We start from the raw sequence: 16,714 nt of genomic DNA on the forward strand, positions 1-16,714 counted from the left end.
GTGAAGTTTGGAGGTCTGTAGCAATTGACTCTACCACTTGGCTGAGTTGCTGTCGTTCCCAATTGCTTCCACTTTGTTATAATACCACTGACAGTTGACTGTGGAAAATTTAGTAACAAGGAAATTTCTCAACTGGACTTATTGCACTGGTGGCGTCCTATCATGGTACCACGCTGGAATTCACTGAGCTCCTGAGAGCGACCCATTCTTTCACTAATATTTGTAGAAGCAGTCTGCAGGTTTTACACACCTGTGGCCATTGGGACACCTGAATTCAATGATTTGGATAAAGTGAATACTTTTTGTGCTAAAGTGTATTTCTGTGAAGATCAGATGAAAGATAATCCACTTGCCAAAAGAATGGCAAAGTCAAAGGAAAACAAGTGAAAAAACAGGAGATTTTTCCAAAACTTCAAAACTAGAGTTCAAAAATATAATCAGAGACAAAATGGGACAAGAACTGTGCAATATCTGATAGACCGCAAAAAAAACTGTACCCATCAGGTAAACAGTGCGTAAAGCTTCCGTCTTTGAAAGAATAAAAGCTTCACTCTTGCTTCAGATCTTAAACATTCCACAGGTGTTTCTGTCCATCCTTCCACTGTGGAAAGACGCCTCAGTGGTATGGGCCTGAAAGGATGTGCAGCTCTCACGCGGTAGTTACTAAAAATAAGAAATACACAAAAAAGTGATCACCAAAACGGGACATCAGAGATGTGTGTTTTATAGGCTGATTCCAAGTCTAAATTTGTGATTGGAATTACTTATAAAGCAGTAAGTGCAACAAACGTCTTAACGCTGCGCTCACACTGGCAGCGACGCGACAAGGTGGCCAGAGGTCATTTTGTTTTCAATGAGAGCTGTCGTTTTCCAGCAACAGGAGACAGTGCGAATGTTTGTGATGCGAAGTGGGCGGAGTCAACAGTGCAACAAAGTTGAGTGAAGTTTAACTTTATGCAAGTAAGGAGTGAAGTGACGTTGTGATTACCAATAGGAATCAAGTGTTCAGCAGCGTAGTGCGCAGTTTTGTAACCGTAAGCTAGCTACGCTTTTTATTCCCAGATAATTGTTCCTGCTAGAGATGGAATAATGGCAGTAGTGCCTTCACACTGTTTACATACTGTTTTCCTCACATACTGACTGGACAGAAACAGGGATTGAATACGAGTAAGCACACAAGTGATTTTTCACCAGGATTTTAATTTTAGCGGGAACATGTCTGATTTGTTTTTGGTGAAACCATGGCAGCCAGTGGCCAGTTGAGGTTCAGAAATGCCCACAGGTGATGAGCGACCAGCGATTTGGGCGACAAGGTGTGAACGCAGGGTTAGACTAAACTTTGGAGGTGTGCAGAAATATCCCTGCAGGTTGCTTTGAAAAACTGAAAGCAAGTATCCTGAAAAGAATGGAAGCTGTAATAAAAGCAGGGTGGATGCACTGAATACCAAAAAAAAAGCTTAGTATCAGTTTTCTGCTTTTTTCATCATGTTAAAAATGAATAACTTAATGAATAAATCAAAAAATAAAGATGGGTGGTCTCTGACATCTGCACAGTTCTTTGTTATATCAGTGCCTAATAAAACTGCATCTGGAACTGATGTACATATTTAAATCAAATAAATTAAACACTGTTCAGCCTCCCAGTGACATCTTCAGGTTAGACCTGTACTCACTGCACTGACTGTATTTCGGAATGCAGTTCAATGACTTCACCAGAAACAAATACACAGCATGCATACTGGACACTTCCTGCCCACTTTAATAGAAACGTCTACCTTGTAGCTCCACCTTGCTGGTGTACATTCAGAGACTGTAGCCAGTCATCATTGGTGAGTTTCTGACTGCAGAGAAGGTTTTGGCTAGATATTTTTCATGATGTCCTTCCCTCAATTGAAATAATATCTGTTTAAAATATCTGTGGTCACTGACCAACAGTTAATAAATGGGGTAGATGGTGGCTGATAAGCTGTGCAGCAACAGGTCTGCAGTCTGTAATTGTACACCTATATAGTGAACCTATAAGGGTACCTTAAAAAGTGGCCAGGCAGTGGAAACAGACGTTAGGGCTTTCTAATATAGTAATTGATGTGTTATTACAGTGTAATTTCATCTGCATCTCATCTGCAGCACTTGCAAGCATGTCCTCTTGTCCTGTTCTGTCAGTCTAGCTATAGTATTTTATCCATGCCCATCAGGCTTACACTGATGCAGGCATGTACAAAATGCTAGTGTTGTGCCTCTCAGCCTTCAGTAATGCAAGACTGAGTGAAATGTAATTTAGTTCTGGCTCAGCTCGTTTAGCTGTACTGTTGATGTCATCAGGTCTGCAGGCCTAAAACAAGCCATCTGTTTCTGAGCTGTTTCTGAGGTCAGGTCAGTGCTGTTACTAGGGATGATAATGACCGTTTGACAACCGTTAACTGTGATGACATCTACAGAACGGACGGCTCCTGCTTCACCATGGTTGAGGAGGAAGATGGTGGTCCTCCTGTGCTCACCTCCGGCTGTTTGGGACTGGTGGGCTCTGAATTTCAGTGCAGGGTGAGGAAAAGCTCTAATCATTCTCTTCATCTCATCATTATTCCGTTTTGTTTTTTATTTTAATCTTAAATTAGCAATACTTGCATCATGAACATTTGATTTATAATCTGCATTAAAAGGTTTGCGTCTGCACTCCCAGTGTTTTCCTTGTGTTTTAAGAAAATCGTTGACAAAAACATGTTAAAATGTAAATAACAGTTTGTCTTTTAAGACAGTAATTTGTGTCAAATTTAAAACAGAATTGTTTCTACTTTGTCACAAATGTGGCGTGAATTGACAGTTGACTGTTAAGAAAGTTGAGCGTTTTCAACAGAAGGTCTCTGCTGGTTTCTGAGCCACGAGTGAGAAATAAATAATATAAATTATCACATGACTTTGGTAATTATATCTATATATATCGATAACTGTAACTCCAAATGGTTAACAGCTGTATCTCAGTGCTGCACTGGTAGCATATACGTAATTTAACCAGTGTTGTTCTCCAGGACACAGGAAACTCTCGTCTGAGGAGGGTTCTAGAGTGCTGTACTAATCAGGACTACTGCAACAGAGACCTCCACCCAACTCTGCCTCCACTTAACATGCCTAGTAAGACTTCTCATCCTCTATGTTCCATGCAGTAGCCAAGATTCAAGCCTTATTTGAGCTGGATTAGTTTCACCTGGGGAGGTAGTACAATTGAAGTAATTTAGAATGAGATAACTGTTAATGCCAGTCTAATCCACCTCCTGCTTTTGGAATAACACAACGTGTTAACAGACAGAGTAGCATGATGTGTTGATATTGTTATTGAGTGTGTCCTGTGATTGTAGAGAATCTAGGCTAAGACCTTTTAATCTGTACTATCTGTGAGAATTTGAAGAAATTACACAAACACACCTTAGCCAATCTGGGCCAATCAAATCCCACAAATTACATTCTAGAATCTACTCTGGTAAAACTAATACAACAACTAACACAGCTACATTAACTACGAGTAAAATGAGGAGTGCCTGTGTTTGCCTGAGTCTGTGCACTGGCGTCTACATTCCAAGTAAAGTTTCTCATCCTCTCCAATCATTTAAATAATAAGTCAAGGGCACAACCAACACAAGCTAGATGATATACGCTTTGTGCATATCTGATCAAATCGACCAGTTACATTATGGAATCTGTTCTGGTAAAACTAATCCAGCTCCAATAGAGCTGTAGTCCCAAACATAATCATACGCCCCTACACATCACCCATTACTATAAGATAACATCTACCTCAGCTTGATTTTCAGTACATTAACTAAGAGTAATATGAGGAGGGCCTGTGTTTACCTGAGTCTACACTCCGAGTAAGGTTTCTCATCTTCTCTAATCTTTTAAATATTAAGTCAGAGGCACAACCAGCCCAACAGAAGATATCAGTATTTTGCTTGTTTATTTTGAGAAGCACATGGTTTCATAACTAGACAAGACATTTGCTTAATGATCCCCTCAGGCCGTTGTGTAAACAATATTAATTAACGCTGTATCTGAGTAATATCTGTGTCATTATTGTAGAAATACAGTACTTACACCCACAGACTTGCTTTGTGAGGACGTGGGTTCGTCTGTATTACACGTTTCATTTTAGCCAGTTCATCATTTCTGTATTAATGAACTATGAACACAGTTGCCCTTAGTAAGTAAAGACAATTGTGTTGATATGTTTTTTTATTCATGTGTGAATTATATGCACATTTGACTCCAACAGGTTCAGTGCATCACTTCTTTCAGTGTATTTACAGTACTGTGCAAAAATCTTAGACATCGGAGAAAATGATCTGTAAAGCTATTTATTTATATTTATTTTGTCAGTGAACGTTTATGTGTTTGGAAGAGTGCTGACGTTAGAATAAATACAAATAAACAGCGATTTAGTCTAAGCATTTCCAGAGTTCTCCTCGAGGAAGTCGACTATTTATAGGTACTATTCTACTGAGCTGCTGATGGATTTTGTCAAATCCATGAAAAGACTAGAGTTTATCAAGAATTCAGGAACAAAACCTGTTTGGTGTTATATTTTTCTGTCCACTATACTCAAAGCTTTTTTAAAAATAAAGGTTTTAAAAAGGTTTTACAGTTATTTCCTTGGTACTGTAGTTATATGGTTTACAGGCACAACCATATGAGGGGTGGAAAAAACGAAACGAACTGCTAAAAAGTGAAACTGATAAAATATTTCTCTTAGTGAATCATGACACTACAGAGCCCTGCTGGTGACATCCCGTATAAATAAAAGTAATGCCTGGTCATGACTTAGTAAGGCATGGAATCTTCTTGATCTTCTTCCCACACCTTACTAAGTTGTGGCCATGCATTAGGATCATGTGGCCATGCGTTATTTATATATATATATACAGCATGTCACCAGCAGGGCTCTGTACGCCACACTACTGCTGCAGTCTACACATGCTTTATGGTGCTTAGTTTTATCTTTTGATGAGTTTATTCCAAATAATGGCTGATTTTACCAAATCAAATAACTTTTTCACCCAAAATTTTATTACATTACAAACATAAATTTTTTGTCTCCCCATTTTAGTTTTTATTAAATCCACTCCTCATGCCTTGTACTTAATACACACAGATAAACCGTTTTAAACAATATTCATTGCTGCCTAAGATGTTTGCACATTGCTATATATATCTATAATATTAAAATGTAGGAAGAATTTTATACGCCTGACTGTAAACCTTAACCTCTATAACAAAAAAAAATATTTTTACTGTGTCAGTTGTTAAAAAGTGAAACATACAGCTTTCGTAAAAAGCACTTTACGAAGTCCAGACTGTTATTTGGGCCCTGTCATTGTAGGTTAGCCCTGTTTTTCATTTTGAAAATATAAAAAACGAACACCCACATACACACGCTGCAGTGGGATGTGCTGAAACCTACTCCCCCTTCCTCTGTGTGAGTAGCTCAGAGGAGCGCTGCTGTACACCTCATGGCTGATGGTTTGTGACAGGTTAAAGCGTTACAAACCGCACGTTTTAGGCCGGCAAGAGTGGGGGTCCGAGGCGGGGGGTAGCAGGTGAAGCAGAGCTGGCGGCCTTTGCTTGTTCTCTCACTCTCTAATGAAAAGGACAGCCAGACTCAAGGGAGTGCTTGGGTTTCCAGCCTCAGCAGCAAGCAGCTATCTGTCCATCTGTCACACTGCAAGACATCCCACTTCTCACATTCAGACTGTGCATGTGGGGGGTGGGGGGAGTGGTGTGTGGGAGCGCGGGGTGTACTGTTTCTGTAATAATGACACTGGAGACATGGGGACAAATTAATTACTCTGTTAGAAAGACAACTTCCTTCCTTAACACGGTCTTACAAGTAGCTTCTCTTCCTCACAGCCAGACTGACTAAGAGTAAAGTCAAGTGGATGCTGGTTGTCAGTGTGTGTTACTCTGAGTCTGTGCACTGGAGTGTGTCAGAGTGTGTGTGTTTGTGGTGAAGTGTGCTAGTGTGTGACTCACAGTGTGTGCTGCAGGGTGTGTGTGTGTGTGTGTGTGTGTGTGTGTGTATGAGTGGATCAGGCTGAAGTTTGGCAGTAAGGTTAGAGTCCCAGAGAGAACAGTACAGCCCTGGGCTTTCAATGGTGTCGTCAATCAGCAACCTGATCAGAGCGCAGCAGGAAGGGGATGTGATCGATCACGACTCAGTTTCCCCTCCACACATACACACACCCACAGGGCAGCTCAGCTCTGCAGCGGCCCGGAGAGCAGGAGAAGAAAAGAATGGAATAGAATAGAACAGAGTAGAAGATGAGAGAATAGAACAGTATAGATAGAATAGAGTAGTACTGAATACAAACGAATAGAACATGAGAGACGAGGATGTAACAGAATAGAACATTATTAAAGAAAACAGTGCAAATAATAGAACAGAAGAGAATAGGAGAGAAAGTAATGATGCAGATTGAAGATATAACCGAATACGATATAACACAACAGAACAGCAGCACAAAATAGAAATCAAGAATAGAATATAATGTGTTGCATATCACGCAACACACCCAGTAAATCCTCTCTAATCCAGTAGCAAGATATAAGCCCTATTTGAGCTGGATTGGTTTTACCTGGGGAGATGCTATAATTTAAGTGATTAACAACAAGATCTGTGATTTTAATCCAGTATGAATTTGCACTTTGGTTTGTTTCATTTCTAGCTACCAAATGACTTGGAGTTCACTCAGCAATATTAGTCCTTATCTGATTCATCTCATGATTCATCTCATAAACAAGCAAAGTTTTGGTTTAAGATTTATTTTAAGTTTAATTAAGTTTAATAAAAACTTTTTTGCTTTATGAGTTTCCTTTACTATATCGATCTGTAGGTCTCCGTTCATAAACATAAACTAGCAAAAACAAATTTACTATGAAATGAAATCGTGTTTGTATAAATTCAGTAAAAAAGAAACATGCCGGTCATGACTGAATATGTATACATATTTCTATATTGTGGTCTATGTATACAAAGTTAGGTTTGTTCCATCATTTATGTAGGAATAGGCACAATTAGTTTTATGCTGCAGTACTGATGTTGAACCGTGTGCTGCACTGGGTCAGTGTGTCCAACAGGTCAAAACAAGCTTAAAACAAAGTGACCGCTATGCCCTGATTGGTGGTCTTGCTTCGCACTTCTTTAGTTTTGACATGTTACACTTTTATGCACTCAACTCACACAAAATATAGTGGAGTAAAAAGTCAGATATTTGACTCTGAAATGTAGTGGAGTGAAAGTAAAAAGTCACCCAAAATGGAAGAACTTCAGTAAAGTACAGATACACAAAAAAAAAACTACTTAAGTACAGTAACCAATTACATTTACTTAGTTACTGTTCACCACTGCTATTGGGTCTTTGCTGTCTGTGGGAATTTGAAGAATTACACACATACCTTATGCTGAGCCAATCAAATCCCACAAATTACATTAAAGAAAGTACTCTGATAAAACTAATCCAGCTCGAGTGCTATAGTGTCATAATCACACATCATCACTGTAAGATTACATCTAGCTCAGCTTGGTTTTGAGTTCAGAGTTTCTTTATCATCCAGCTACAGTACGTAAGAGTATGAGGAGAGCCTGTGTTTGCCTGAGTCTGCACTGGAGTCTACACTCTGAGTAAGGTTTCTCAGTCTCTATTCATTTAAATATTAAATATGTTAAATACTAAGGCACAACCAGCCAACCCAACACAAGCTAGAAGATATCAGTATTTTGCTTGTTTATTTTGAGAAGCGCATGGTTTCATAACTACACAAGACATTTGTTTAACGGCCCCTCAGGCCGTTGTGTAAACAATATTAATTAACGCTGTATCTGAGTAATATCTCTGTGTCATTATTGTAGAAATACAGTACTTACACTTTACACCAAGTAAAGTTTCTCATCCTCTCCAATCATTTAAATAATAAGTCAAGGGCACAACCAACACAAGCTAGATGATATACGCTTTGTGCATATCTGATCAAATCAACCAGTTACATTATGGAATCTGTTCTGGTAAAACTAATCCAGCTCCAATAGAGCTGTAGTCCCAAACATAATCATACGCCCCTACACATCACCCATTACTATAAGATAACATCTACCTCAGCTTGATTTTCAGTACATTAACTAAGAGTAATATGAGGAGGGCCTGTGTTTACCTGAGTCTACACTCCGAGTAAGGTTTCTCATCTTCTCTAATCTTTTAAATATTAAGTCTGAGGCACAACCAGCCCAACAGAAGATATCAGTATTTTGCTTGTTTATTTTGAGAAGCACATGGTTTCATAACTACACAAGACATTTGCTTAATGATCCCCTCAGGCCGTTGTGTAAACAATATTAATTAACGCTGTATCTGAGTAATATCTGTGTCATTATTGTAGAAATACAGTACTTACACCCACAGACTTGCTTTGTGAGGACGTGGGTTCGTCTGTATTACACGTTTCATTTTAGCCAGTTCATCATTTCTGTATTAATGAACTATGAACACAGTTGCCCTTAGTAAGTAAAGACAATTGTGTTGATATGTTTTTTTATTCATGTGTGAATTATATGCACATTTGACTCCAACAGGTTCAGTGCATCACTTCTTTCAGTGTATTTACAGTACTGTGCAAAAATCTTAGACATCGGAGAAAATGATCTGTAAAGCTATTTATTTATATTTATTTTGTCAGTGAACGTTTATGTGTTTGGAAGAGTGCTGACGTTAGAATAAATACAAATAAACAGCGATTTAGTCTAAGCATTTCCAGAGTTCTCCTCGAGGAAGTCGACTATTTATAGTTACTATTCTACTGAGCTGCTGATGGATTTTGTCAAATCCATGAAAAGACTAGAGTTTATCAAGAATTCAGGAACAAAACCTGTTTGTTATTATATTTTTCTATCCACTATACTCAAGTATGTACAATGTAAATGAAGAACAGAGTAACAGAGCACAACAGAACAGTTCAGAATAGAACATATTGGAAGAAAACAATAAAACAGGAGAAAGGAACAGACGGTTACAGAGCAAAACAGATCAGAGTAGAATAAAAGTAGAAAAGCAAGCATTTCAAATGGAACGTAGAGGGTGAGGTAGGTTGCAAGTGCAAACTGACTTTATTAAGGCTTTTCTCATACTCTTTGTTGTAGCAAGCAGGGGTCGACACACAGACATGCAGGAAAAGATGCAGATCCATACTCAGAAACGAGAGTAGAGACCATCAGGGATCAAAACTGAAAAACCATAATAAACAGGCTCAGATCTCAGCTGACGAACACAGACACTTCACAATCAGTGAAAATAAAGGGGTATGAGTAGCAGTCTTAATGAGATCAACGCAAATTTCAGGTGTGGGAGCGGAGCAGAGTGGGCATAGTCTGGAGGAGTCCAAGTCAGTCTCACAGGGGGTGGGGGTGGAAGGGCTTGTGGGGGTCTGGGGGGGGCATGACATCAAGATAAACTAACATTAAGAACAACCATCTCCTAATATTTTAGAAGTGTACGTTTTGTAAAGTTTTTTTACAAGCTGTTTTTCTCTCTACTCTGCAGAGTATGTGGACAGCAGTATCCACCACATGGCTCTGTTCATCTCTGTAACAGTGTGCAGCATTGTCCTCGTCCTCATCATCGTCTTCTGTTACTTCAGGTAAACGCTGGTCCACACCTCACACACGTTTAGCAGTATAGCTACTTAATACTCTAGATTAGGAATATTCCAGGTGTTCTACACTAGATTTGGTGGGTGCTCTTCATTCATATACACTATATAGACAAACGATTTGGGTCACACCTCCTAATTATTGAGTTCAGGTGTTGAGGTGTTGTTAGTGGTGTAAATCACACCGCTACTGGACTCTGGAGCAGTGGAGATGTATCCCGTGGAGTGATGAACGACGTTTCTTTTATCTGGAAGTCTGATGGACGAGTTTGGGTTTGAGGAATGCCAGGAGAACGTTACCGTCCGGACTGCACTGTGCCAACTGTAAAGTTCACAAAGCAAGATACATAAAGGCAGGGTCGGATGAGTTTGGTGTGGAAGAACTTGAATGGCCCGCAAAGCCCTGACCATCAAACACATTAGGGATGAACTAGAATGAAGATTGCGAGCCAAGAAGTCTCGTCCAACATCACAGGTGCACTTCTTGATGAATGAGCAAATATTACCACAGATAAAATCTTCCCAGAAGAGTTGAAGCTGTTACAGCTGCAAAGAGGGGACCAGCTCCATATTAATACCAAAGGATTTAGGAAGGGATTCACAAAAGCTCCTGTAGGTGTAATGTGCTGGTATGTGGAGCTTTGTTGAAATATTAAAAACATAACACTGCAAGGGATTTTTCATTATAAAAAGATTTTTGAGAAGAGCAAGATCTTTTTAAATGATATGCTATAATGATTTATTTATTTTAAGAGTCATTCTTGTCACATTATCACCACTTTTCAGATGTGAGTCATTCTAATATTCATTTTATTAGTTTTCAGTTTTTTACTGTATATTTCTATGTATCCAAAATACCTTTTTACAGATTCCTATTAATAACCTGAAACCCATGAAGTTAGAGTACTAGTGTTATCTTAGAATCATTTTAAACATGTATCTGCACCAAAATTCACACACTGTTGACTTTTAAACGGTCCAGATTTATGAATGGCTCGGTACGTGTTTTTGTGTGTACCAGGTACAAGCGTCAGGAGCTGAGGCCCCGCTACAGTATGGGTCTGGAGCAGGACGAGATGTATATCCCCCCAGGAGAGTCTCTGAAGGACCTGATTGAGCAGTCACAGAGCTCTGGCAGTGGCTCTGGACTCCCCCTACTGGTGAGACAGAGGAACTACACATGCACCTCACAGCTGTGACTCCCTCTGTAATCATTCTTGTCTGGTTGGCTGGTGTTTTCTTGTCAGTCCACTCTGCTGTTTACTCACACCTCTTTGAACACGCTAAAAGATGTGCCATCTTGACTGCAATAACAGCCGTTAATTGAGTTTAATCCACCATCTTACCTGCGAGACTCGGCCTGTTCTCGGCTCCACAGGTGCAGCGCACCATAGCTAAGCAGATCCAGATGGTGAAGCAGATCGGGAAGGGCCGCTACGGGGAGGTGTGGATGGGCCGCTGGAGGGGAGAGAGGGTGGCCGTGAAGGTCTTCTTCACCACCGAGGAAGCCAGCTGGTTCAGAGAGACTGAAATCTACCAGACGGTTCTCATGAGGCATGAGAACATACTGGGTGAGTAGTAGCACCATAGAATATTATATTAAAAATACGCTGTGATTTTTACAACATAATGGTGACCGTTATACAGGAATAAGAGGAAAATCCTTAAACTCTGAACTTATTATTCAGTTATTATTCAATAACCACCATTAACAATTTGGTAACTAGTTTGGAGCCAGTATGTAATTTTGTAATATGTAGATTTTCAGACTGAGAAACTGAACTGTGGACCCACTTACAGTTTCCTTAAGATGGCTTTAAATGGTAAAATGGCAAGTTGCGTGCAACGTAATTTCTGTGCTATCTATCTATCTATCTATCTATCTATCTATCTATCTATCTATCTATCTATCTATCTATCTATCTATCTATCTATCTATCTATCTATCTATCTATCTATCTATCATTTTTTGGGGGGAGGGTATGTTGAGTGAGAAATGCTTGACACAAGAAAGCATAAACAAACTTTTACTACAAGTTAATGTAAAGAGATTTTATTTTGGGTGAGTTTGGAGCATTTCTGTTGGTCCTGTCGTGAGGAGACAATGAGGCAGCAATTTTAAAAACCACACCGTGGCTTTAAAGAACTCCAGTACATCTCTTTCATGCTTCTTCAGTCTGCAGCATGCAGGCTTTGTCTCATTGGACTCACTGTGCTGCTCAGCTCAGCGCTGGGTGTTATAAAGGCAGATGTAGCTCAGCGTCCTCATTGTGAATCGCGGTCAGTTGTAACATGGATCTACTGGAGAAAGTTGCACCTCATGGCTGCACATCTGTTCCTTAGGCTTCATCGCAGCAGACATTAAAGGCACAGGTTCCTGGACGCAGCTTTACCTGATCACGGATTACCACGAGAGCGGCTCGCTCTACGACTACCTCAAGTCCACCACGCTGGACACACGGGCGCTGCTGCGGCTGGCCTACTCGGCTGTCTCAGGTCTCTGCCACCTGCACACGGAAATCTTTGGCACTCAGGGCAAACCGGCCATCGCCCACCGCGACCTGAAGAGCAAGAACATCCTGGTGAAGAATAACGGCACTTGCTGCATCGCTGACCTCGGCTTGGCCGTCAAGTTCATCAGGTACACTGGAAGCCTCAGTGTTTCATGTGATAGTTTTACAGCAGGGACAACTTCATCATCCCTGTCCTTTAATCATAGATTGTTTTCACTGACCTTCATTATGAGGTTCATCCTGTATTGATAGTTTCAGCCTGGAGCTTAGTGGGGAATTTTGACAGTTTTTATTTTTATTGTTTGTGTGTAAGATATTCAATGTGGTTTGATGTGGAATTGTGGAGAATTTCTTTACAGTGGTGCTGATGGGAACCAGTCACAATGTCTGCCACACAAATTTAGCCATTTAGCTAAGATATCCAAAACCTCCAATGAAAAGTATTTAGATTTTTTTGTGTAATGATGATAGCAAAATAGTGGAAAACCTGAAAGAATATATTTTATTCTTTTATATTCTATTCTATATATTTTATATATAGGACATTATTCTGCCTTATAACACTCGTATTTAAAAAATACATTTTAGGCCAAAAGCTTGTATTTGTAACCATTCCATGCAGTAGTTCCCTTCATGTAGCTTTCAGGGCATTAAATTCGTCAGATGTCTGGTTCCTGTCACCACCACTGTAAATAAATTTGAACCCTCTTTATTTACAGTGCCAGTCAAAAGTTCAGAGTCATATTCTAATTCAATGATTTTTCTTTCATTTTTATAATCTTCTACATTGTAGATAAATATTAAAGGCATCGAAACTACAAAGGAACACATGGAATTATGTAGTAAACTAAAAAGTGTTAAACCAGAATATATTTTATACTTTGGATTCTTCAAAGTGGCCTCTTTTTGCTTCGCTGACAAACCTTTGACTGGTACATCTTACTGATTTTATTATCGTTTTAATAATAGGTCATTACCTATTCAATAATAGGTAATAAAAGGACATGTTTTTATAAAATAGTATGTTTTGGGTTTCATTATGTTGCTATTTAAAATAACTGAATATCAATCAATATTATGAAAAGATATTTGAAGTGGTTCCACTTTTAGAGAAGTACAGAGAAGGTCAGAAGGAGCTACATTGTGTCTTTGTGGATCTAGAGAAGGCATATGATAGGGTGCCAAGAGAGGAACTGTGGTACTGTATGAGGAAGTCAGGTGTAGCTGAAAAGTATGTTAGGGTGGTGCAGGACATGTGTGAGGATAGTGAGACAGTGGTGAGGTGTGCAGTTGGAGAGACAAATGGTTTCAAGGTGAAGGTGGGGTTACATCAGGGATCAGCTTTGAGCCCCTTCTTGTTTGCAATGGTGATGGAAAGGTTGACAGATGAGGTCAGGCAGGAGGCTCCATGGACCATGATGTTTGCAGATGACATTGTAATCTGTGGTGAGAGTAGAGAGCAGGTGGAAGAGAATCTGGAGAGGTGGAGGTTTGCACTGGAGAGGAGAGGAATGAAGGTCAGTAGAGATAAGACAGAATACATGTGTGTGAATGAGAGGGAGGCAGGTGGAAAGGTGAAGATGCAAAGAGTAGAGGTCGTAAAGGTGGATGACTTCAAATATCTTGGGTCAACCATCCAGAGCAATGGACAGTGTAGAAAAGAGGTGAAGAAGAGGGTGCAGGCAGGATGGAGTGGGTGGAGACGGGTGTCACGGCTGATGTGTGACAGAAGGATAGCGGCAAAACTGAAAGGGAAGGTTTACAAGACAGTAGTGCGTCCTGCTATGATGTATGGTTTGGAGACTGTGGCTCTGTCTAAAAGACAGGAGGCTGAGCTGGAGGTGGCGGAGATGAAGATGCTGAGATTTTCGTTGGGAGTGACAAGGATGGACAAGATTAGAAATGAGCAGATCAGAGGGACAGTGAAGGTGGAACAGTTTGGAGATAAAGCCAGAGAGGCCAGGTTGAGATGGTTTGGACATGCGTTGAGGAGGAATAGTGGATATATTGGTCAAAGAATGTTGGAGATGGAGCTGCTGGACAGAAGGAGAAGAGTTAGACCTCAGAGAAGGTTTATGGATGTAGTGAAAGTGGACATGGAGATGGTTGGTGTAAAAGTAGAGGAGGCAGTGGATAGGGCAAGATGGAGGCAGATGATCCGCTGTGGCGACCCCTAAAGGGAGCAGCCAAAAGAAGAAGAAGAAGATTTAAAGTGGTTCCCTTGATGTAGCTTTCAGAGACATTAAATTCACCACCACTGTGAACAGTTCTGACTCTGCAGTCACATATTTAAGAACACAATGACTTTATTTACAGTACCAGTCAAAAGTACTGTATTAAAATCAATGTAAAATCAATGTTTTTTGACATTGATGATGCAAAGATCTTTGACCAGATTCTGCGGGCATTGGGAGCTTTCGCTTCAGGCATCAGATTGTCTGTGTGCGCCGACTCTGCATTAAAAAACAGATATAATTTCCACGTCTCTGATCTAAATGTCATTGAGCCTGGCTTTTTTACTGCCACAGTGGAGCTGCACCCAATAAATATTCCACTGCTGATGCGCGAGGCTATAAAACAGACTGCAAACAGCCAGTTCTTTTCACTGTGAATCCAAAACGCCTCTATTTTCAGATAAAAGTCACCATTGAGACGTCACTGCAAAACCACTCCAGTGCATTCAGGGCTTCTCAGAAAACCTTCAGTAGTTTTGACGCATTTGAAGCCCCAAATCCGTCTCAGTCAGATCAGCTGAACTTGTTCTCTGTTTGTGCTTTTGCTGCGTTGCTTCAACATGACTTTGTTTTGCTTCTGGCCGGCAGTGACACAAATGAGGTGGACATCCCTCCAAACACACGAGTGGGCACCAAGCGCTACATGCCCCCGGAGGTGCTAGACGAGACCCTGAATCGCAACCACTTCCAGTCCTACATCATGGCCGACATGTACAGCTTTGGGCTGATCCTGTGGGAGATCGCCAGGAGATGCGTGTCAGGAGGTCAGTAAGAGTCAGTGGTCAGGAAGAATCAGTGTAGTGGTCTGTGTAACTGATTATGATATAAAATTGTCATGTTTTATATTACAGATATTTTTATCATCACTAAGTTTATTAAGTTTTGCTGGTCAAATGACATTTTTTTGTTTATTCTCTTATTACAAAAATTTAGAGATAATGGCCATTTTTCTGCACAAAGGGCACAAATTCATTTGATGAGTTTAACATTGAAAATAACTATAAAGTGTGGGCACATGTTACATATTGAGTTTGTTTATTATTATATGTGTTAAATTTAGCTGATCGAAATTAGAAATTTCAGAAAAACAGCATTGGGAAAAACGTTCCTTCAACATGACTTTGTTTTGCTCCTGTCTGGCAGTGACACAAACAAGGTGGACATCCCTAACACATGGGTGGTCACTGAGTGCTACATGTCCCCAGAGGTGGTAGAATTTGATGAGGGGTGCCCACACTTTTGTTCACTGTCCATTCCATGCCATGTCCTCCTGGCATTTTCCAAATATGAATGGCACCATAACAATATCAAGCCGCGTCGTCATGTTGTCAGAACATTATCTTAGTATTTGTTAAGTAACATTTTAAAACAGGCTAAAACTGCATTTTAAAGATGGTCTTGCTCCACAGCTCAATAACATGATTTCTTTATGTTATAATATGAATTAGGAATGAGTAACTATGACGGGGGGTGTCCAGTCTCATCCACAGAGGGTTGGTATGGCTGCAGGTTTTCACTCCAACAAAGCAGGAGGTCACCTGATGAAATATTTGAAGACTAAGACCAACTGATTAAACAGTTGGAGTCAGGTGTGCTTTACCTTATTTGGAGTGAAAGCCTGCAGCCACACCGGCTCTTTGTGGATAAGACTGGACACCCCTGAACTATGAATAATTAAAAACAATGCTTAAAAACAATACAGTATGCCTTTACATGTGCATAAATGTCTGTATATTCCTGTAGGAATCGTGGAGGAGTATCAGTTGCCTTACCATGACCTAGTGCCCACAGACCCATCCTATGAGGATATGAGGGAGGTGGTGTGTATAAAGAGACAGCGGCCCTCTTTCGCCAATCGCTGGACCAGCGATGAGGTACTTATCACTGTTTCTGCATGTTAAGAATCGCATTAGCAAGCATCTGATTTACTGTAGCCCAGCTGTGTCTCTAAAACATGCATAGTTTAGTTCTGGCCCTAATTCAGCTTTATGGATGAATCGAAATTATACATGAGGGTCTTCAGGAGCAGGTACTGAGCTGTTACTGTAACTCTACATGAACCTATCAGAATGAAGCATTGAATGCACTTATAAGATGTGCACTAGTTATACAAGCATTCTCAGATTTTGACAGTCATATAAACATCATAAAACCAGTAATTCACCAACTCCAACAAAGACTGGATCTGGATTAAATAAGCAGTTATAAACTCTATATTACGTTTGACACCACATTTGTATCAACATCACATTTTTCTTCTTCAGTGGCTATTCTAATTTCTTT

The 16,714-nt window shown here is 40.1% G+C and overlaps 1 protein-coding gene across 1 annotated transcript in view; it reads left to right on the top strand.

Moving 5' to 3' along the window:
• The window catches only part of bmpr1bb (bone morphogenetic protein receptor, type IBb), a 142,096-nt gene that overhangs the window by 124,245 nt on the left and 1,137 nt on the right, over window positions 1-16,714 (top strand). The window contains exons 5-12 of the mRNA XM_017710746.2: window positions 2,439-2,541; window positions 3,027-3,129; window positions 9,576-9,672; window positions 10,706-10,844; window positions 11,063-11,255; window positions 12,028-12,325; window positions 15,020-15,195; window positions 16,175-16,305. Of these exons, the coding sequence (XP_017566235.1) occupies window positions 2,439-2,541; window positions 3,027-3,129; window positions 9,576-9,672; window positions 10,706-10,844; window positions 11,063-11,255; window positions 12,028-12,325; window positions 15,020-15,195; window positions 16,175-16,305 (1,240 nt within the window). The remainder of the gene's footprint in view (window positions 1-2,438; window positions 2,542-3,026; window positions 3,130-9,575; window positions 9,673-10,705; window positions 10,845-11,062; window positions 11,256-12,027; window positions 12,326-15,019; window positions 15,196-16,174; window positions 16,306-16,714) is intronic.

Source organism: Pygocentrus nattereri, chromosome 18 (genome assembly GCF_015220715.1).
Source record: "Pygocentrus nattereri isolate fPygNat1 chromosome 18, fPygNat1.pri, whole genome shotgun sequence".
Lineage (NCBI taxonomy): Eukaryota > Metazoa > Chordata > Actinopteri > Characiformes > Serrasalmidae > Pygocentrus > Pygocentrus nattereri.